A 24,307-nucleotide genomic window follows, 5' to 3' on the forward strand; every position below is an offset into this window, starting at 1 on the left:
AAACCTGACAAATGCTACCTACCTATCAATTCTAGTTCATTTACTGCAGGCATTGGCAAAAACAACCTGCTTTGCTTGTCCAGAATTGTAGATTTTACTGGTAGTTGTATTTGCATATTGGCTTCACAGAGACAATAGGTTATATTTACAGATCTGACATCTATAACGGCAACTATAGAAATGTTTGGTTAGAATTTAGTACTTTTTAACCTCCCTAGCGGTCTGATTATGTCAGTATTTCTGTGCTCAAAGTGGTACATTGTTTTGCATGGAAATATGTTGTTTTTTTATTGTAGGCCTGTAATTCTTAGGAATAACTCACTGACATCTGTCCAAACAAGAGTCTAGTAAACATCCCGGGTATGATAAAATTTGAAACACAAAATCATAAATTATAATATAATCATAAAAAATAATATAATAATTATACATTTAAATCAATAATATAATCAAACCAAAAACACTTAAATTTGAAATAGAGCACCAAGTTCGCACATCAGTGTGCTTAGTCGCAAAATCGTTTTCAGTGTCTGATGACGAATTTCCCCATGAATCATTATCACTCAATTCTGCAAGTGGTTCGGATTTACTATCGCTGTTCTCTAGTTGGTCTAAAACAGCTTTTGACCTAAAGGGACGCTTTTTGGACGCCATGGACATTTCTCAGTTTCCAGGCAGAAAGAACAGTAAAAATGCAGGCAGGGCACGGGACAAAGCACTAGGGACAAAATGTATGTGAAATGCTTTGATACAGTAATGTTTTACTATGGGATTTTAGTGTATTGAGTGAATGTCACATTTTTTAATTTCCCGCCGGTTCTGGCCCCTGTACGCCCCGACGCTCACAGGAACCAAAAGATGGATGCCGGCATCAGCCGGAGGAGCTGGCCAGGGACGCTGCAGGAGGGACATCGCGGGAGCGCAGGACAAAGTAAGTGAAACAGGGATCCTGGAGGAACGCTGCAGAGTATTCCCGAGTGTAGCTCGGGGTTACCGCTTTTGGTACTGAAAGTTTTCCCCGAGCTACACTCGGGAATACCGCCAGGGAGGTTAATGTAGTACTCCAGAGTCAGTGAGTGCAGGGAACCTGCAAGTACTACATGGTGTCAATGATCCTAACCATGAAGACTAAAAAACCTAAGCTGTTGCAACTTTAAGATGAACTGGCTACCTTGCTCAGTCCTAAAACACAGTGTAGATGGAGCTAAAACCTACCATAATTACTTGATAAATTACATCCTTCCATTTTACAATTCATAATGGCTAAAAGCAGCATTTGTGCTTACAAGTCATTCATACCTGCACTGGCAGTCAAAGAGGTTTTTTGTTCAATTCGAAATCTCATTTCTCTCACAGCTTCTTCTGCTGATGTCCCAAAGACAATTGCATTTTCCGTAGGCTCTTCTATTTCTGCTGGATCTGGCAGAGACTGAGGTAGGGTCGGTTCATTCAGGAAGGAAGGACTGTCTTCAAATAGCACTGGGGATGTGCATTGTGTCTGTTCTGGTTCACACGGTTCTGTAGTGGTCACCAAACCTGCTATTACTAAAATACACAAATTAAGCTGCTGGTGTAAAGAGTGCAGACCAGAAAATTGGACCAATGTAAATTGTTCACTCTAGCAACAAGACAGGCAGTTCTGACAGTAAAAACCAGAGTGAACGATCGATCTGCCCATCACTGTGTGATCATTAAACCAATGGACCCACTCTGCACTAACCTAAATTTTGAACTCAGATTCATTCACAAACACTTTTTCTCTTTCCAGAATGGAAGAACAGGTCCCACAGGTTTCTGAATAAGTTGCCAAGCAGCCATTAATATTTTTGTTAAATCACAGTTAAAGATTATTGGCAATGTTTAAGATTATATAAAGCCTCACAGAATACAGCATAAATAAAAGTGCAGCTGACAGTCCAATACCCCCCTGGGAAAAAAAAAGTCTTTGTATGTAAACAACAGCGCACCACTTCGTACTCCGATCCTCCTGTCTTCTCACCAGAATCTCTTTAACCAGAATATGTTGTATGCCATAGAATATCTCTCTCTCCATTGATCTTCCAATCTACTGGTCCAAATCTCAAAAGAAAAAACTAATATAGTGTAGTATTTCTGCAGGCCTGCCTATGAGGAAGTCGATTGAATGACAAAACGCGTCAGTCGGATGTGATGTCAGACACAACCGGAAGTACCGCGGCAGACATTTTAGAATTGGTTGAATCAAGCTGTTTGTACCTCAGACTCATGCAAGCGCAATTTTTATTATTAAATTGATCTTTCAAGTACTACAGCACTATGGGAGTATATTTTATCTTTTATGATCACTGAGAGTACATGAAGAATCGGGGACGAGATTGAGCACGTTGATTACATATTATGAAAAGACAACTCACAAGACATGCAGGGTAAGGTGCATGCCGGAAGGGGAAGAGATTGAGCACGGTTGATTTGCATCGCACACAGGTGGTGGATGGAGCATGGTCACATGTTTATCTTAGATGTTATTCACAGTAAAAAGAGCGAAAAGCCCATTTTCACCCTAAGAGGGTAAGAGTATTTAGGGGATAAGTGGTGGACACTTTTTGTATAATATTTAATTGTGCACAGGTGTACATGTATGAGAAAATACTACACTATAGTTATTTTCTTTGGAGATTTGGACCAGTACATTGGAAGATCAAAGGACAGAGAGATATTCTATGGCACACAACATATTCTGGTTAAAGAGATTCTGCTATGAAGACAGGAGGATTGGAGTACGAAGTAGTGCGCTGTTGTTTACATACAAAGATTATTGGCAGCTGACTGCACCCAGGCTTGGACATCTGTCCTGGAACTGCAGCTAATCACACTATGTGCAGCTACACGTGATCAGCAGCGGCCCCTGCCAGCCCGCCATTAGTTTAAATGAGCTGAGCGGCCGACACTGATCGCATAATCAGGTCATTCCTGCAGAAAGAATTTGCAGATTCTTGCCGCATGATACCAGAGGCCGCAAAAAAGTGGTTTTAGTATGCCTATATTGCAAGATGTAGGGGGCTAATTATTATTATTATTATACAGGATTTATATAGCACCAACAGTTTGCTCAGCGCTTTACAATATAAAAGGGAGACAATACAGCAACAATACAGTTCAATACAAGAGGGTTATGAGGGACCTAAGAGGGTTAGGAGGGTCCTTCAAATCACAAGATCATGCTGTACTATAAAATATGGGCTATTATCATTCATCGGGAGTGATTCCCCCATCCACATTGAGTGTGTGGATGGGGGAGAGGGCGATTTTCTTTTTCATTCAACCCTCTGGTTGAACAAACAAAAATTAAGCATGTATGGGCTTCCTTAAATTGTTGTTTAGAGAATGGAATTGGAGAGTCTCTGTGCAGAGTAAGGCCGAGAGTGATCTGCACAAAGCCCTGACCTAAATCAAATTGAAAACCTTTGGTATTCATTGAAATACACACTGCAAACCAGGTCGTAAAATTCAACATAAGCACCTGACCTAACAAATGGTCATTAACTGAATGGGCACAAATTCTCACAGACAAACTCACAAACATTGTGAATAGCCTTACCAGAAAAGTAGAGGCTGTTATAACCATATAAATGCCCATGGTTTTGAATTGACATGTCCAAAAACTCAGGTGTCCACAAACATTTAGCTGTACTGTACACTAGGCAAATGTAGAGGTATCATGCCACAAATATATCACTGCTTACTAGCAAGGCAAGAGGATGCATCTTTAATTTATTGGGCTGGCCAACAAGTTCAACAAAATAGCCAACTCAAGGAGGACAGGTATGTGCATGAAATGAGTGAATTGTCAGAATGCCCCAGAAATTTAAGAACTGTGTCCAAAACTGAAGTATGATTGGACTCCTTGTATGTGGTAAGAAATTTCTAGATCTTCACAGAGCTAGATCCAAAAGTCATGGTCATAGAAACAAGAAACAAGCAAAGGTTGTCCCACATTTCTCTATCCAAAACAAAATGAGAAGAAGAATCTCATGAGAGGACTCAAAATTCTAAATTCTGTACTTTACCTGCTGGAGAGTCATCTTTCTGTAATGTGCTAGCTTTTACAAATCTCCTCCGGTCTTCTGGCCATGTCAACCTTTCCTCCAAATGATCAGTAATATCCAAATAGGCTTCATCAAGGCTGAGAGGCAAAAAGTTGGGATCATACTCTGCAAAAATTTCTCGAACCTGAGAGAAAAATAAAAAATGTACATTTCAGGATTTCATTAAATTAACTGAAAACGGTGAATTTTTAAAAATTTCTAGCAGAAGTAAATAGAAACCTAAAAGACAAAAGGGATATTTGGCGCATTAAGAGGAAAAAGACCAGATGTATTATGTGATGGCTAGTATATTAACCACACAAGTAAAGTCCTTAAAGTCCAAAGGTAGTTAAGGGATAATCCAACAATGCTTGACTCAGTGGCAGCCGATTCAAAAGGAGCTAGTAGAGACTTTGTGTTAACCATAAAAAGGAGAGACGCAGCGCCATCTAAAAGAGATAAAAACAATTTATTTCCACAAAATTGGCAACTCACAATAGAAGTACATAGAAGACCTGCCTACAGCGGGACCGAACAGGAGTTGCACAGCCGTTGACACCAATTTAACAAGCGCTCATTCCACTACACCTATTGTGAGTTGCCAATTTTGTGGGAATAAATTATTTGTTTTTATCACTGCACTTAGATGTCACTGCTTCTCTCATATTTATAGTAAGTAGAAACCTGGGGTGGGGTGGTGTAGAGGTTCAGTGCTGCGCACAGAAGGTTGTTTACCTTCGTGCATAGAATGCATGAAGGTAAAATAAAATCTTCAGCATTTAGAATCACTTTAACTGGTGAGGAGATATTCATCTATAAATCTAAAAAAAAAAAAAATATGTTGTTTTCTCATAAATATGATAAAAGGTTACATTTATTTTGATATTGGTAATATCTGCATAATAAGATATACACACCTCTTTGCTTACTTCTCGATATTTGTCAAAATTCGTTGGAACAATGACCAAATTGGGACACAACCTCTTTGCTATGAATCCTGGCATAGCCGCACGTACGCCAAACCTTCTTGCCAAATAATTTGAAGTGGACTTTAAAATAATGATAAAAAGTAAATTTTAAAGAGAATGATACATTCAGCAGAATAGAAATCTTAACTAAATTTAAAACCTACCCCAAATATGTTGTTGCACATTACTTGTAATAGCAAAACCTTTAATCTATTTTTCTATATGTCCTTCTTGTAATTTAAAGTGGAAGTCCGGGCTAAACCTCATATAGTCTTTAACAAAAGAGTCTACAGGGTGTGCACAGTGCAGGGAAAGACATGTGAACTGTATTTTGTTTTATTAAAAAAAATGCAATTTTACAATGCTGCACAAACCTAAGTAGTCTTTTGAGTTTAGTTTTACTTTACATAATGCTTTTTTTTAAAAATTCTACTTTTATAAACACTGAAGAAGAATTCTAGATAGCTCAAAAGGGAAGCTATGATAAGGAGCATGTTTAAAAGTGATATATTTTTAAAATCATTAAATATAATACATTGAGACCTAACATCCCAGTACTAGTAGAACAAGTAACAGCAGAAAGAATGTCACCCAAACATTTTCTGTCTACTCTCATCACGACAACCAGTTGACTGACAATAAATATTACATATAGCAATGTCGGGAAAATATAAACTGCTGATTCCGTTTTGGCAATCTGAGATGAAGGAAAAAAAATGGCCACCACAGAGTTATAGAGAAGGAAATCAATGACTTCACTGCCAATGCAAATAACCAGAGTCACCACGTCAGAAACTATGTGCACAGTCAGGGCATACCCCATTCAACATCAGTGTACCAAGCAGATGGCCTATGATTGGCCAGAATATCCTTAAAAGATAAGTTCACCTTTCGTAACATGTTACACCTATATTCAGGGAGTAACATGGTATGATCGGACCGGCCCCTGCACCCCCCCCCCATTCCCCTCTGTGACAGCTAGCGGGGGACAGCTGTCACAATTATAAAAAAAAAAACCGTGGCCGGGCGGTGCATTCTGTGAATGAGCAAACTGCAAGTTCCGACAGCCTTTGCAGTTGTCGGCTTGTAGTTGTCAATGAACTGCTGTGGAACACCGTGGCAGTTCACTGAGTCTTCCTGTCAGTATGTATCTGCTTGCCCGTACGGGCTGTACGAGCAAGCAGATACAGTGACAGGTCAGAGGGAGACCTGAATGTCACCAGTGATCCACTGATTGCTGGTGCAATGCTTTAGGCTCCAGGAACAAAAAAATTTGATTTTTTTCTACATACTTACCTGTAAAATCCATGTCTTGGAGTACATTACGGGACACAGAGCAGGCTATGTGGATTATATGCCACCTATTGGTGAAAGGGAACTGGCCGACGAATCAGAAAGGAGGTTCTCCCCTATATAACCCCTCCTACACAGGAAGTACTTCAGTTTTTGTAGCAAGCAATGAAAAATCCAGAAAGAGGGCCAGGACCTCTGTGTCCCGTGATGTACTCCAAGAAATGTATTTTACAGGTAAGTACAGTATGTAGAAAAATCCAGTTTTCTTTATTGTACATCACGGGACACAGATCAGGCTATTTATGACTATATGGAATGTCCCAAAGCAATAAAGAAATTTGAGGGGAGGGTGACACCATGATAGCCACCGTCACTAATCCCTCAGGACCTACTCAGCCATGCGTAAAACACTGCAGCCAAAGGCAGAATCCTCTATGGCTCTGTCATCCCCCTGATAAAACCTTGTGAATGTATGAAGTGAAGGCCATGTAGTGGCCTTGAAAACCTGAGCCACTAACACCTGATGGCGGATTGCCCAAGATTCCCCACACTTCTGGTAGGAGTGTGCCTTCACCCAAAAGGGTGGAATATTACCTTTCAAACCACAGGCTTGAATGATCAACTGGTGGATCCAATGTGAAATAGTCGCCTTTGATGCCGCCTGCCCCTTCCTTGGCCCCTCTAGCAGCACAAACAGAGCATCTGACCTCCTTACCTGTGCTGTCACCTTCATGAAGACCCTTACAGCGCATACCACATCTAAGGTATGCAGAGATGCTGAATGAGGCCTAGGAAAGAATGAAGGCAGAATGATGTCCTGATTGAGATGAACTAGAAACCACCTTTGGTAAAAAAAGTTGGTTGAGGTCGCAAGACCACCTTATCATGATGCAAAGCCAGAAATGGTTCTCTGCAAGATAGAGCTGCCAGTTCCGACACCCTTCTTGCAGAAGTGATTGCCACTAAAAACAAAACCTTAGGAGTCAATAGGACCAGTGGAATCTCTCTAATAGGCTCAAATGGTGGTTTCTGCAAAACCTCCAGAACCAAGTTCAGGTCCCAAGGACACAAAGGGAACCTGACAGGAGGAGCAATACGCATTACACCCTGTAAAAAAGTGCAAACCAAATAGTAAGATGCAATTGGCCTCTGGGAAAAAAAAACAGCTAATGCTGAAACCTAGCCCTTAAATGGTACCAAAAGCCAAATTCTTCTCCAACCCTGTTAGAAGAAACAACAGAATCCTACCATTTTCGGACCTCGCACCAGGAAATGTAAACCTTCCAAGTTTTGTAATAAATGTTCCTAGAGACTATCTTTCTAGCATCCAACATGATGGGGATGACGAAATCCGATACTCCCCTTTTCAGCAGCTGCCACTGCTGGCTGTGCGGTAGAACATGCCAGGGAGAAGGAGACTTTAAGGAGAGACTACAGAAGAGGATGCATTGGAAAGGCCTGAGTACTCTGTGGAGGTTTCAAAGAGTCCAGAGAAGAATAGGTAATCTCAGAGGCTTCTATCGGAGTTAGCCTGAATCCAGATTGTACCATTAGTGAGGTCCTGGACTAATAAACTCTTAGATTGGGAGACATAGACTGCCTGCTTCTCCTTAGGCTGTGACCGCTCAGATAAAGACTCTACTGTCTGACCTTCCTCCAGTGCTTCCTCATCCTCAAGTTCCACCCATTCCTGCTCCAGGATTGGTGGTTCTAGTGACGGGGATCTCTCCCGCTTCTTTGTCCCCTGAGAAACTGATGCAATCATCCCTGTGATCATATCCTCTAAACCCACTAAGGCTGAAGCAAGATCATCCTTGGTTACATATGCCGAGGCAATGCCAGATAAATGCAGTGATTCAGATTGCCCAGTCACTTCTGGCCTCTCAGGAGAGGATATTACAGCGGACAATCGGCTAGGTTCCTCAGGACCTGGTGGTGGCACATTACTGCCCTTTCCTGTTGTGGCTCTCCCACTACGGTTTTTGGAAGACATTACTTCAGATAGCGTAAAAACCTGTGCACCTCCAATAGTAAACACAGACCACAAGGTACAGCTATGCAAGTAGCGTGCTGAAGAAAACACTCAATGCAAATTGCTGACCTTATGGGCACCAAAGGTGGCTCTTGACTGACTGACCAACACTCCTTCCCCCTCAGCGAGTACTCACGTGCCCCACTGAATAGCCTGCTCTGTGTCCCAGCCACAGGAACCCTTCAGCGACAGCAGCAGCAGCCCACATGTGCCCAGGGCTCCTGATGAATAAATATGTCCGTCTTCCGTTTCCGGTGGCTATTGCGCATGCGTGCACACGCACGCCTGCCTGCCGAATGCTTGCGCCCCACAGTCAATGGCCGGCCACGCTCCTAGAGACCAAAATGCTCCCTCTAGTGGCCCTAACAGAAATAACAGGCAAGCATGTCCTGGGCTAAAATGTTGTGAGCACTCACCCTGGTGGAAACTTTGCCAAACAAACAATACCTCTCCTTTTCCCTTCAAATTTGAGCTTTGTTTTTTTTTTTAGATAAAAAATATAGCTTACCAGTCCCACTGCAGGTCCCTGACTGCCGCCAGGCACCACCCCTCGACCATCATGGCAGTTATTGTCATAAGGACCTTAAAGGACCCGGTTCCCATAAAGTGGGGCCACTGCCTTGGACCTGTATAGCACCCTGCTGGAAAGCACCTTGTTTAGATTTTAAAACTGCACAGGGTTTCATCTACGCAGGGTCCAGTGCCATAAGGCTGCATTACAGGCAAACCCAGAGGATTCTTCTCCTTATCCAGCGAGGCTCGGGTACCATCTATTTTGGCTCACAGCTTTCCAAATGGATCCAATTAAAGTCCATGATTCTTGAAGGAACCATACCAGACCTTAGATATGCTCCAGGAGCACAAGCAACACTTTCAGTCACCATCCACCTTACAGACACTAGCAAAAAAACTGAAGTATTTCCTGTGTAGGAGGGGCTATATAGGGGAGGACCTCCTCTCTGATTGGTGAGCCAGTGTCCATTCACCTATAGGTGGCATATAACCCACATAGTCTTGAATAGCCTGCTCTGTGTCCCGGGATGTACGATAAAGAAATAATAAATGCACATTTTTTTACCTGCAAAAAAATGTGCATTAATTATTTTTTGTTAATAGGTGAACTTATCCTTTAAATCAGACTGTATTGATCAAAGTCATGTTTCAGGCTACCTTAACTTTAGTCACAGACTAAGATATGGACATATGTTTAGCCCGTGGATATGTCTAAGGACATATGCAAAAGCATACATCTACCTGTTACTATATTCAATAAAGTCAGCCTTAAAAAGTATCTTTGCTGCAGTGTTGGTCATCTGCTTGTTACACAATAAATGGTGTGTTTATTTCCACAAAAAGTAATCATATCATTTTACATACAAATATTAACAGAAGCTCATGAACTTTGATCACATACTATAAAAGTTAAGGATTATTACAGCACCAATCATTGTTACTTTATACTGCCCTTACTCACCAGCATGCTCATTGAACCCACAGCCATAGGTTTTTCCCTCAGCTCAGGATTGTCTCTCATTTCTACAGCTGCATAAAAAGCATCCATATCTACATGTACAATAAAATGACTCAAATTTCGCCTTCTCTCCAGCTCCAGTGCCATTCGATCAACCTGCCCAAGAAAGAAGAAGACATGTAAAAGAGTATGGATAACAACAATATTAACATGTGCACAAAAGCACATAAATAAAGCGCTTGCAATAAATTGTTGGCTATAAAGTTCAAGAGTCCATTGCAGTGGAATAAAATAGCAACAAAAGGGTAGCAGAGAATCTGCAACCTGGAGGTGAAGTGGCAGAAAAGGGCTGTGAGAGAGCCATGTGCAAAAAGTGGAGATCAAAGAGACAATGGATCCAACAGGTGGAAGGGTTAAAGACTAGGATCAGCAGCTCCTGGTGAGATCAGATCAGGGGAAATCCGTGGTACATGTAAAAAAGACAATTGTCAAGCCGCTGGATTAATAAAAGACAACAATGATTATTAAACAACAATATCCAAACTTATACTGGGGTATCAGGAGAGCAGCTCCGAGGATGAGGGTGGGATAGGAGCAAATCGCAGAGTGCCAAGGATCACTGAGCTGATGGATAGAGTGCTGGGCTGCCATAAATCACGTTACTGTCAGCGTCAATGTATAACTCCCTATGTCACTCTGTGAAACATCCAATACCACAGTGGTAGGTTAGGGGATATATGTGCTTAGGGGCTCTGCCACTTTGTCAAAGCTAGGGAACCTTATTTGGAGTTCACTCCCTCCAACCGTCCAGGGAAAAAGAAGGCAAAAAAAAAAAAAACCCCAATCCAATAAAAATACTACTTCAATTTGTCCTCCCACATATTATCCCCACAAGAGAGTGATCTATTGGAAAAGGGACTTATTTTTCACCACCCAAAAAGGACTTTGACAAACATGCATGCCCATTCATCTCCCGCTGTGGTATTGCATACTGTTCAACTGATGTACACCCTCATCCATGGGGCTGCTCTCCTGATACCCCAGTGTAAGCTTGGATATTGTTGTTCAATAAACATTCTTGTCATTTACTGATCCAGGGCAATTGTCTATTTAAAAAGTGTATCTAGATTAGCCTTCCTCAGCTTTATTTTAACACAGAGGAACCATTATATTAACGTTCTGGTTTCATGGAACCCCAGCAAATAATTATTTAAACTACAGCTCATGGTACATTAGCATCAAGGTCAGTGGAAAGAATTCTCCCTATATTGGTGGCCAGTGAAAAGAATCTCCCTTACAGAAAACTGAAAGGTTATTTGTGCTAGTGTTCCAGCATGACAATGACCCAAAACATACCCCAAGTTAAAAAAGGAGTGGTTCAAGAAGAAGCACATGAAGGTCATGGAGTGGCCTAGCCAGTCTCCAGACCTTAATCCTATAGAAAATTTATGGAGGAAGTTGAAACTGGCACTGCAGCAAGGCGAAGGCGAGTCAGGCTGTCAGTGTGTCTTTCCCCCCAGCTCGCCCCACCCTTTTTTCTCTGTCAGGAGCACATGAGGTAGAGAGAGAGAGACGCTCTGAATATGCTCTCCGGCCATTTGACCCCTCCCTCACTACCTTTCACTTTGGCCAGAGCCAGGGACCAATAGGGGAACAGGACTGGTGCACCACGGTACATTTAGTTTCAGAAGAGAGGCTGTCCAAAGGATTCAATGGGGCATGTACTACAGCCCCAAGCATGCCCCAGTAGCCCGGGAAAAAGAAGAGGAGGGGCAGAGACCCACGAGAGGGTGAGAGCCACCCTGCCCAGAAAGCCACCGGAGAGAGATCTGGAGTGTGGCGTGGGCTGGCTTGGCCGCTTGATCCAGAGAGCTATTCTGCCAGCAGGTGACCGGATGGAACGCTGCAGGCGGGACCGGAGAGTGCGTGGAGGCCCCATCTGGAGAGAGAGAAAGGCCGCCAGAATTCGCCAGATGCCATACCTCGGGTGAGGGAGTTTCAAGCATTACCAAGCAAAGGGAACATTGACACTGCTCCACATTTGTGATTTTCCTGCACACAGTTGCGGACATTGCACATAGTTACTATAGGTTGCGGCCTAGTTCCTCCAGCCGCTTTTGTTTGACCACACTCAACACAGCCTTATCATCAGCACTGATAGCAGGCAGCCATTCCACAGGCCGGACCACAGTTGTGTAGCCACCATCATCAATTGACCCCTTCAAAGTGGCCTTTGCCTACTGTGACAACAGCCTTACAGTCTAGAGAGGAGCTGCCCTGCATCTACAATCACTTCTGCCAGCTTAACATCTTATTGCTTTAGATCTACTAGTGACCAGTGTCTTAAAGATAGAATTACACCAGTCAATTGCTGCTTTCAGGGGGTGTGCTTTTCTTTGTTGCATTGTTCCTCAGAGAGCCATTATTCACACTTCCCCTCATTTTACACCAACTGAGCCCCATCACGTGTGCAAAAGAATCTTCACTGCCACCGTATTTAGGAGAACATTGGTTTTTTTGGGGTAAAGAGCTCTTATTTCAGGCTACCTCCCTGCCATCAGGTCCTGAGAGACCCAAGTGAGCTAGTCTACCTGTTTGATAGGTCTTATTGCTCACTGGGGACTGTAAAGCCACCTCAGGCTGAAGGAATTGGGTTAGTTTCAGAAAAGCAGGCCTGGTAACACTAACTGAGACTCTGTGATAAGTGTCTTTTTCTTTCCTTTGTTTAAAGCTGATACAACTGACTCTGCATCTGCCAATCCTGTCCACATTGAAGTTTTCTATAAACCTCATAACAGTTTACTCCGATCCGTGTGCGAGTTTACTTTCTGGTACAGATTTATTCAACTAGGTGTGCCTGAACGGTTGAGGGTGTTCTTTGAGTCGAGGTGCAGAACAGTGAACCCAAAATCACCAAGTGGCTCCTTCAAGGGGGGTAGCGCTACATCAGAATCTGATCACTACTCTGTCTCCTAACCCCTTTCCATTGAGACATTACCATAAAGAGGAATGCTTGTCGTTCAACAGAGATTCCTTGTTCCTCTCTGGAGGACAGCAGGGTAGCAGATACTGTTGTGTCGCATAGAACATTATCAATTAGGGTGCATTTTGTGCTGTCCTGTCGATGCTCTTGGCTTGCATCTGTGTGCACTCAAATTTAGGAGGTAGATCTCCACGCACTATGAAGCTGACATTTGCCTCAAAATACAGACCACAGCACATTCACCTTTTCTTTGCCATGTTAGGCTAGATATCATACTGGCTCAGTCAAATAATTAACATTCTAAAAGAGCCAACATGAATGAGGGTTCATCAATATATACATTTACTGAGTATTCACAGATGTTTTTAAATAAGCATAAAGCATTTGATTATATGTATTAATGAGTTGGTAAGCATCATAATTTATTTATTAAACAGGCAGATGGCAGATGCTAATATGGGATGCTCAGTAATCAGTCGCTGCAGGAGATAAAGAACCTGTATCACAAAGAGGCCTCTCATGATGTTACTCTCCTACTCTCCCAATTGGCTAAATCTGTTGCCAGGAGACACTGTGGCCTAATTAGTTTCTTATATTTAATATATTTACATAAGGCTCACTTTATTTTCTTTAGTCCACGAAAAGTGGATTTTTAACTTACAATAAAAAAAACAGCTACTTGCTTCCTGTATACTACCATATGAACAACAAAATCTTGTCACCTTTTAAGCATCAGATACCTGTGCAATGGAGGCCACCACTGTCAGATTCCCAATTTGCATGCTAATTTCATGGCAGTGCAGCACCTTTTTCAGCATTACTGCAAGCCCAATACTGCTTTGCAAGTCAGGCAGTAGCAGTGTTCAGTAGACAGGTATTTATAACTTACAAAAAATATTCTTAGATTGAAAAAAAGAAAAACTAAGACATCTGCCACATCTATGGACTGGTAAACTACAATATATTTTAATTCTGTTCTTGGGTTTAGATATATTTATTAAGTACAATGGTTTTGCCTGAGAACTATTTTTTTTCGCCGTTTAACCCCTGATCTCTCATTCTGCAGCTAATAAACCTTTAAATTTTCTTTGAAGCGGATTCTTACATCAACAGGTAAATTAAGGGAAATTACCAAAACTGGAGCAGATGTGCATGGCAACCAATCAGAATAATTTCCAATGCTTAAAGATGAATTCAGGGTATGGATATTTTTACATAGTTACATTGATCCAGCTGGGATCAATTTAAGCATACAAATTCCATACCTGGTTGATCCTTGTGGAAGCTGCTTTCTACAGGGATCCTCACCCTCTTCCAGGTCCCGTGCCAAACAGCTGCCCTGCTGTATAGTGAACACACGGTGTCACTCAGCAGTTCAGACTGCTAGGAAACAAAATAGCAATGTTTATTGTGGTTTTTTTTTTTTTTGGTATAGGTATCAGTAGTGGGATTGTTGTTAAAATGGTGGTCAGAGAGCAAATGATTTTGTTAGGGACCCCACCTCTGATTCCTATTATAACACAATTATAGTTTGCAATGCCTGTATAGGTTGTATACAAATTAAAGTAATTGTAAAAATACATTGGCGATGCTGACCAATCAAAAGCTGTCTAGCCTGTACTGTCATCCCTGCACTGAGAGGAGAAAAAGCCGCAGGGATTTCAAATCAGCTTTTCCTTCGGTGACAGTATGGGATCGGTGCAGGGAGGTTTCCCGCACCGCTCCTGTTTGAACTCAGGCTATTACAAGTCCACATTACAAGTTCACACAGCAATAGACGGGTTCTACCTAGGAATGCACCGATACCCTTTTTTTTTTATCGGCAAAGTATGAATACTGATACTTTCGGTCAAGTACTCAACGATAACGAGTACCGATACTTTGCCGTGCGATTTGCTTAGTTACAAAATGTATTGATACAAATTGCACCACAAAGAACAGCATGCGATCTGGACAGAAATTGCATTCCTTTTCAAATCACATGCTATTCTTTGTGGTGCAATTTGTATCAATACATTTTGTAACGAAGCAAATTGCACGGCAAAGTATTGGTACTCGGTATCGTTGAGTACTTGACCGAAAGTATCAGTATTCAAACTTTGCCGATAAAAAAAAAAGGGTATCGGTGCATTCCTAGGTATAACCCATCTATTTATTTTTTTGCCATTTGTGTCCCTTTGGGGATATTTACTTTCACTTCCTGTCCCATATCCAAACCAGGAAGTGAGAGGAAATCCCAGCAAATTAGGGGAATCCCTTGGGGACCCCCAGGTCACCAAAACTAGTGTCCCCATTGGAAGATTTCCCACCATTACTTTCCTGGGGGACAACCCAAAATTTGTGATTTGCTTTTAGTTTTACTTTCAATGATAATGTTAAACAGGGCAAATTAGAGAGGATGAATTCCACTAATCAGGACACAGACAGCAATAAAAACTGACAGGTGTTCTAATCCATCTCCACTCTGTCCAAAATGCAAAAAAAAAATGTTGATTTTAGCTGTACTTTAATACACAATTTGTGCATTTAATTAAAGGAGAAGTACAGCTAAAGCTCTTTTGGCTGTACTTCTCCTGTGGATCACAGGAGTGCAGTTCATTCTGCACTCCTGTGACCTGTTTTCAGCTGACAGTGGGCTGAAGCTCGCTGACGGCTGATGTCACTCAGCCAGTTCAGGTTGGGGAAAGATCCCGATTTCAAAGTCGGGATCCATCCCAGAGTCTGGAGCTGCACCAGTGGGGGGGGGGGGGGGCTCAGAGCAGACAGCTGCGACTGACAGTCCTGTTCTCTGCTCAGAGCGACTGTGAGAACTCAGCGATCAGCGGTCATGTGATTGCTGAGTTCTCACACTTAGAGCCGCTGGGGGACAGATGCTGCATCAGATTGATATTGCATCCTCCGAGGTAAGTATACTTTGGGAAAAAAAAAAGTCCACACTTCTCTTTTAAGTATCAGGATTGCTAGTACCTCAATTTAATCAGAAACCAACCTTTTGTAATCCTCTGTACAGCAGTATCCAGACTAAAGCTGCCTATACATGGTGATTTTTTTTTCATTTTTTTCTGATTCCTCCCTCCAATCTAAACACCCTTCTCCCCCTCTCCTCTTCCCACACGCTTGTCTGGCATTGTATTCTAAAACTGGTACCAGACTTTTTCTTTTCTGCTTAGTAGACCACTGTCTAGCAGGGGAGCCCAGACACTGAAATTTGGACAGTCCCTGCTGGGGAGAGGGAGAAGCAGCACAAGGAAACAGTCAGCTGTGCTGCAGTGCCCATATGCTAACAAAGAACACGTTGACATGAGGAGAGAGCAGAGTGACAAGAAGATGAGCTCGCCATTTTGCTGCTTCTACTTTCACTGTCGAGTCACAGGCTTACACAAGACCTGTAAGTAATACTTAACTGCACAAGAGAAAAACATTAGGTCCCAGACAAGACTCTGCTATGTGTCAGAGCTGTGCAAATCTCAGGATCGGACGGACAAAAATACTAATCTTTTGGCAAGTAAAACAGCTCTTATATATGTGTCTTGCAATTGCCTATTTGGCTGTTTGCATTGAGTTCAGATTCAATATTATAATAATGAACCATATTAAAGAAATCGTACGGGAGCAGAAACAAAAAGCTCTGCACAGTTTCAGGAAACAGTAAAATAATCATCTTACTAGACACAGCAAAACTCTGCCGAATAGAGTTTCAGACAAATCTAGATATTATAATAACCACAAACTGTGGCACCAAGCTAATAATCACAATACATTTCATAGCCAAACCACACAGCCTGCACCCAATATGCGGCGGTTGTTTGACGCTTCTGATTTGTTTTTGATAACAGCGTGTTTCTTCACTCTGGTGTTAATGAGTGTGTGCATTCCAGCTTTGTCTTATGATTTCCAAGTCTTCTAAACCTCTTGATGCAAGCATGACCAGAACCTATGACTGGCTCCGCACTCCTCTGATGAACAAAAGGAGATCTATCTCAGCGCTCACAGTCAAGCTCTGTTTAACCTTGACCTTCAGGATTTTGTGCAAGCAATGAACACAAAGCAAACACAAAATCAAGAATGTTTTCAAGCAGAACTCCTTTCAGCCCTGTTCCGTTTAAATGCTTATTCATGGTACTAACATTTTTGTTATAATGTGATTAAAGAAAAACTCCCTTATCTAAAAAATACCACACAAACTGTAAAACCTACAGAAACTGTACCTACAATAAAATGTACCACACAAACTGTACCTACTATAAAATGTAAAGCCCAACTCCAGGTTCAGGTTTTTCCCTCCTGCAGTACATTATGCTTTAATTTGGTTTATACTTACAGTACCTTTTCCAGATGTCCACGTGTCACATGAGAAATTGGAACCTCTCTGTACCTGCATTGGGCAGTGTTGGACAATGCATTCACAATACCTCCTCAGGTTTACTTTATTTTATTTTAATTGTATTTTTAAGCACTTGATGGGGCACCATTTTATTTTTTTTCCCAGAGCTAGCCTTACAATTGCTACAATCTTATCTCCAAAAGAAAAACCAAAACCAATTCCTTGTATCCTCATTAAGATACACAAGGAAAAAGTAGCTTTTGGCATGTGTATGCTCCTCTCGCTGTACATCATAACAGAAGAGGTCTGATACAGGGAAAAAAATCATAAAGACAGTAGGGGAGGTATCTACTTAGTGTCCTGTCCAAAAAGTTAATGATAAAATGAAGGGCAGATGCATTACTAGCAAGAATTTTGAGTACTAGAGAGTTGATAAAATACAAACGTTGAGAGCAGTATGCGACCAGCGAAGAACGCAAGAAGTCTGCGTTCCACGTATCTGCTTCTAGGTAGATACTGCCCTAAATGTTTGTGCTACCAGGTTCCTTTTCTATTTGCAGCAGCCATCAGCCTCTCAGTTTGACAAGCTTCCGGCAATGGAGCTGGACTGGACTCCTTTGCTCTATGCCCGCAGGGAAATGCCAGAGCCCCATGCAGCAGGGATAAATGCACATTATGCATGGGGCCTAACTGCTTGAATGTTCTTTAGGTTTTTCCTCATAGGATCGAATGTCACATTTGCCCTGTGAAAGGCAGCAATTTTAAGCTGACATTTCACAATTGCAAACATAATGGGTGACTTTTGCAGGTATACTGAGACACACAGCAATTTTTTTTTATAACCAGACCCCTTAGTATTTCTATGCACCTTAAAATTCCCGACAGGTGAATATCCGACATGTAATACCCCACATTAAAAGAATCCCACTACTGATACTTTAGAAATTTAAAAAATCTGGATCTCTATAGTTAATTGTTTTGTTTTTACCTGTCTATATGCTTTGGTACAAGTTTTGATATATTTTTGTAATAGTAATGTGCTGATATTAGCTTTATTTGTTATAATTACACACAGGTGTTCTGTTTGGATTCTCTTTCTCCCAGCAAATTGGAAGAAAAGGTTATACCTCTGCACATTTTTATGTATGCATTAGCTACAACTAAAGGCTGTTTTGATCTGAAACATGTAAGAAGACCATTTGATGTAAGCTGTATTTAAGAAATATTGGAACTAATTGCTGTGTGCAGGAGTTTCATAATATATTTCAAGAGGAAAACCTCTGTTGAGCACCAATGTTTTCTTGACTTTTATAACCTCTTAAGGTAGGATGGGTATGCATGGTTTCCATTTAAAAGAAAAATCAGTTGAATAAAAAATTGGGGGTGAGAGAAGAATGAAGGAGAAGAAAACAAAATACTTGTAATTAGTTCCTCATCTGTATCCATTTTATATTTGGTCTTCACCAGTGTCATATCGACTAAGGAGGCTTTTTGTGGTATGGCGATGAAAATTTGCACAACCAAAAAGAATTTATGAAATTAGTTTTTGATGTCTCTTCAAAATACTTTGTAATAGTTTATCCAATAGAGGCTCTGTTGGGTTCTTTGCTAGATCAGTGGATGCATCAAGGTATATACTTATCTAAAATTTCCCATCTTGGGGCTTTTTCCCCAAATGTGGCACATGTTCTCCAGTTGTTCACATTTGTGAAAACATTTTAACTTTAGGTTAGGAGCCATTTGTATCAGCCTTGAAGGAACAAGATACCATTTCATTTGGATTTTGAACTATTTTTTTCTATTTCTTCCCTTAATTTGTGTTCACAAATCAAGCTCCAGGAATTCCCTAGCATCCCTAGCTCTTTGCAAGATGTTTTTGTCCGTGGCCACCCTATGCTTCCAAATAAATGAGTTAGCAGAAAACCTTGCCAAGTTTTCGGATTTCTCTGGTAAAGTGGAGAGGTCTTAAATTTTGGCAAAGACGATTGGATTTCTTTCAAATATTGATCAGCAACAATAAGCAAATTTTATTTAAGAAAGTATTACCTTTAATAAAAGTTACTGAAATTATATAAAAAATAACAAAAACAGAGGTAAACACATAAGTACCTGAATTTGAGCTTTATTGATTTGTGAACTGGTCAGCAGGGCTTTTTGTTGAAGCATTTTCTCAATACGCTGCTTAACTTGCTGGTCTTTTTTTAGCTCATTTTCATAAAATCTGGAGCCCTGCAAAACAAATATGACTGTACCTTATCTATAGTACTATACGGAAATAACTTATTGTGAGGCGTTTTTAACATCTTGAAAATATAAAATTCCCATCTTAAAAAAAATATTAAATTTAATAGGCTTATCTCATTTTTTGGTATAAGCCAGAGCTAATGGCAAGTCAGGCACATATGACATTTGGCCTAATATTATGAAATCTGTTCTCAGCTTGTATTTCAGCTTTTTTGATGGTGCTAAAAGAAAACCCTTGTTTACAGAATTAAATATGGGTCATCATGTCATCAATAACAGAATAAGAAATCTGAACTGGTAGAACTGTGTAGAGTAACGTCACAAAACAAAGAAAAGACATTAAAAGCTGGCCATACATGGTTTGAAATTTGTCTGGTTCAGCAGGGAGCGGGGAGGTTGCACAGAAGTCAGTTGACTCAATTCCACCATCCACGTACTCAATCCTGTCTTCAAAGATATTTTATTCTGACAGTGTTGAGACTTCCCTGCCATTAGAACACACTGATCAGCGGAAATGGCTATAGCTGGCAGTGCCGATCAAGTGGCAAAAATCCAACAGGGCCATTGTACAGAAGTCAATCAGGATAACCTCCCTGCCCATACATGGATCGAAATTTGGCCAGTCCTGCTGAATAGCCGGTAGCACTGATCTGTGTATTCTGACAACAGGGAAGTCTCTCCACTGTCGGAGTACAATAGCTCAGAAGCTGTGATTCCTGCATCACATCAAGTGAGTGGATGGGGGAATCGAGTCAGTTTTTTTGTTCATATAAATATAAATATGCTCAGTGACAATTAATAAAAGAAACCTTTCATTATATAATAATTTCAAAAATCCAAAATCTATAATTTTTCAAATTAAAGTCCAATTTCAAATTAAAGTCCAATATCACAATAAAATAAATAAATAAATACGTGTAGTCCAAAAATTGATTCAAGTGTAAAAACTCTCCGCTGCTTGCAAAAACTTGATTACCTCAAAAAAACCAAAATATACATAGTGCATTATCCTTTATAAATAAAAATTTACATGTGAAATCATTCCGGTAATATTCACCCAAGTGAAAACATGTGTATATATCAAACCACATACACATGCGATATACTGTGCAAAACCATGCATGTGAAACACTCTACTGTGCTAAAAAACTCATGACACAGTGCACACTTCTATCAGGGTAAGGAGTGAATACCCTTACCAATATTCAAAGCAATTTATGTTTTTGATCTCAATCCACAGAAATTGCCTGATGATATAAATCCTTTTGAAGATTACCTCAGGGTTTGCTTTGATCCTATGATACTGTATGGATCCTTCCACCCTAGCAACTCAGATATGTTTCCACCATATACGCCAGTCAGATACCCATATATAAGGAACAAATCATAGCGTGATACTGCCACATACTAAGATCCAAAACTTTTAATCATCCTGCTTACATTAAAAACATCTTTCCATTGCATATAGCATATAAAGACCTGTCTGCCATCCGGAATCCAGGAGAGTCCTAATCGCAAGTCACAGCAAGTCATTGGCAGTTTTGGTGTCTGCAGTGAGGAGATCTGGATGTTCCCTGGAAATGCCAATAATCTGACTTTGAGCTGCTAGAATCAGACTTCACAGGTCATAGAGAAACAACCAGCTATTTCTTCAGAGCAACAAAATGCAGGAATCTGACGATCGTACCCTTTATGATTACGTCCAATGACGAAACGCGTCAAAGGGAGGTGACGTCAGACGCATACGAGAATACCGGAAGTGGAGCGGCGGCCATATTGGATAGGGCAAAAATCGGCTGTGACTTGCGATTAGGACTCTCCTGGATTCCGGATGGCAGACAGGTCTTTATATGCTATATGCGATGGAAAGATGTTTTTAATGTAAGCAGGATGATTAAAAGTTTTGGATCTTAGTATGTGGCAGTATCACGCTATGATTTGTTCCTTATATATGGGTATCTGACTGGCGTATATGGTGGAAACATATCTGAGTTGCTAGGGTGGAAGGATCCATACAGTATCATAGGATCAAAGCAAACCCTGAGGACATCTTCAAAAGGATTTATATCATCAGGCAATTTCTGTGGATTGAGATCAAAAACATAAATTGCTTTGAATATTGGTAAGGGTATTCACTCCTTACCCTGATAGAAGTGTGCACTGTGTCATGAGTTTTTTAGCACAGTAGAGTGTTTCACATGCATGGTTTTGCACAGTATATCGCATGTGTATGTGGTTTGATATATACACGTGTTTTCACTTGGGTGAATATTACCGGAATGATTTCACATGTAAATTTTTATTTATAAAGGATAATGCACTATGTATATTTTGGTTTTTTTGAGGTAATCAAGTTTTTGCAAGCAGCGGAGAGTTTTTACACTTGAATCAATTTTTGGACTACACGTATTTATTTATTTATTTTATTGTCATATTGGACTTTAATTTGAAATTGGACTTTAATTTGAAAAATTATAGATTTTGGATTTTTGAAATTATTATATAATGAAAGGTTTCTTTTATTAATTGTCACTGAGCATATTTATATTTATATTTGTACACCTCTAAGGGTAGAGGTGAAGTGTGCTTACAAAGAGTTGGGGAGAATTAGTGATCTACATTTATTCGTTTTTTTGTTCAACCTGCTGATTCACCAAATCTCCATCAATAACAAATGTCAAGATCTTAAAGTAGAAGTCTGATCTAATCCAAGCTTAAAACGTGCTCCCACTCTCATTCTAAGCCCTAAAAAAACTTTCCTAGTAAAGGAAAGATGTCCATACTTACCCAATTTAAGCATGTTTCGGTAGGGTCACATGATCAGCTCCCAGCGCCAGCTTCAGGGGTTGAGAAGAAACAGCAAGCAACTGATGCCCCATAGTAAGCCTATGGGTAATATCACCTTCCAGGCTTTGCAGCCATTGTCACTGCTCTCTCCTGTCCCTGGAAGCGGGCTTCTGGGGAGATCACATGACCAGACTGGAGCACCTTTAAAATAGGTAAATATAAACATCTTTCCTTTACAGGCTAGTTAGTATAGAGTTAAGAATAGGGGTGGGAAAAGGTTTAAGCTTACATTAGACCAGACTTCTACTTTAAGACCTTGAAATTTGCTACTGCTGGAAGTTTGCTGTAAGAGAAAGTACAATGTGTTCGGTCTATTGCTCAGAAAAGGTGTATTCAGATCCTTCTCCCATTTGTGGAGAAAAGAGTCAGGGGATTGCTGGATGTTAGATAAGAGTAATTGATGCAATGTGGAAACTGCACTTTAAGGGCTCTTGTTGGAAGCAGATTTCTTCAAAGGTTTTTAGTGTCCTGTATTGACAGAAAAAGGATTTGCCTGGTACCTATGAATCCTACCCATGGTGCCCCCAAGAGGGGGAAGGGTGCACAGTTATGTTTAAAGTTACACCCAGAGCTTGGACCCTGTATGGCAGCACCAGCAGATTTTATGGGTCAGGTAAGTGATGGTATGGTAAAGCTAATCCCACCCTTGGATTTGGGTAAAAGGCAGATGTCCTTAAAAGCCCAAGGTGAGTCACCTTCCCACATAAACCTAAATAAATGCTGAGCAATACATTTTTAAAACGTATTGGGAGACCTGTACTGGCAGTGCTTGTAGGAGGTACCAGGTAAACGTGGTTTATGACCATTTGAATAGAAAATATTGCTTCAAATGGTCCCCTAGTTCTGGTGATAAGGATATCACCCTGATTGGTGATAAGGCCCCTGATTTTATAGTTAGAGAAGTAATTGTTTTATATAAAACAGGAGGTCATCAGCGTAGGCTGCAGTTTTATGGGTGATATTCCCTACCTTCGACCCTTGGATTTCCTAATGTATCTGAGAAATGGTTCCAAAGTTAAGAGGTGAAAGTGGACAGCCTTGGTGGGTGCTGTTAGCAATTAGGAATACTGTGGATGGGGTAGGGTTTATTTTGATGTCATGAGTGAGGAGTATAGGGATCCAATCTACTGTAACATATGAGGGGAAAGCTCAATATGTCACAGTGTTGAGTCAAGAAAATCCTAATCTACTTGAATGAAAACCTCCGCACTCATGTGGAGTTGAAGCAGAGGGATGGTTTTCGATCTTGCATGAACGATTTGGTCAAGGGTTCTGGTTGTGTTATTTCTGACTTCACAAGAAGACATAAATCCAGCTTCGTCGAGATGAATAATGCCAGGCAGAAAAGGTTTGAGAGGATTCGTAAGAATTCTGACGAATATTCTAATGCTGCAGTTTAAAATGGAAATAGGTCTGTAACTAGCACAGGCCTTTAGATGTTTGCCAGGCTTTGCATGATGTGTGCATACAACATGTCCATGGAAAAGGGGTGTCTCTCGCAATAAGTAAAAACAAAGCATGTGGAGCCAAGCAAGGGAGAAAATGTTCATAATAGTATAAGGTAAAGCCATCAGGCCCTAGGCCCTGTTCATTTGCATGTTTGTAATGGCAGTTTGGAGTTCAGCACAGGTTATATGGGCATCTAGGCTTTTAATAGCTGTCGTTGAAGTAGAGGGTAGGCCAGACACTTCTAGATAAGCCTCAATACTGTCTGATCTGGGGTTGCCATTGTGCATGGCTGCATTGTTTGGCAGGTTATATACAGGTGAAACTCGAAAAATTAGAATATCGTGCAAAAGTTCATTTATTTCAGTAATGCAACTTAAAAGGTGAAACTAATATATTAGATAGACTCATTACATGCAAAGCAAGATAGTTCAAGCCATGATTTGTCATAATTGTGATGATTATGGCTTACAGCTCATGAAAACCCCAAATCCACAATCTCAGAAAATTAGAATATTACATGCAATCAATAAAACAAGGATTGTACATAGAACAATATTGGACCTCTGAAAAGCATAAGCATGCATATGTACTCAGTACTTGGTTTGGGCCCTGCTGGAAAATGAAGTCAGCAT

General features: G+C 40.8%; 1 protein-coding gene across 4 annotated transcripts in view; it reads right to left on the minus strand.

Moving 5' to 3' along the window:
- POLK (DNA polymerase kappa) overlaps positions 1 to 24,307 on the minus strand; it is a 146,598-nt gene that overhangs the window by 67,035 nt on the left and 55,256 nt on the right. For 3 of the 4 annotated variants that reach the window (XM_089694237.1, XM_089694234.1, XM_089694235.1), the window contains exons 3-7: positions 19,245 to 19,364; positions 9,832 to 9,984; positions 4,982 to 5,113; positions 4,047 to 4,209; positions 1,300 to 1,545 (exon numbers count right to left, since the gene is read on the minus strand). In XM_089694237.1, the coding sequence (XP_089550363.1) occupies positions 1,300 to 1,545; positions 4,047 to 4,209; positions 4,982 to 5,113; positions 9,832 to 9,984; positions 19,245 to 19,364 (814 nt within the window). The remainder of the gene's footprint in view (positions 1 to 1,299; positions 1,546 to 4,046; positions 4,210 to 4,981; positions 5,114 to 9,831; positions 9,985 to 19,244; positions 19,365 to 24,307) is intronic. The other variant, XM_089694236.1, reaches the window with a different exon arrangement.

The sequence above is a fragment of the Staurois parvus genome, unplaced genomic scaffold, assembly GCF_062004578.1.
Source record: "Staurois parvus isolate SC_StPar_1 unplaced genomic scaffold, SC_StPar_1.0 ptg000656l, whole genome shotgun sequence".
Lineage (NCBI taxonomy): Eukaryota > Metazoa > Chordata > Amphibia > Anura > Ranidae > Staurois > Staurois parvus.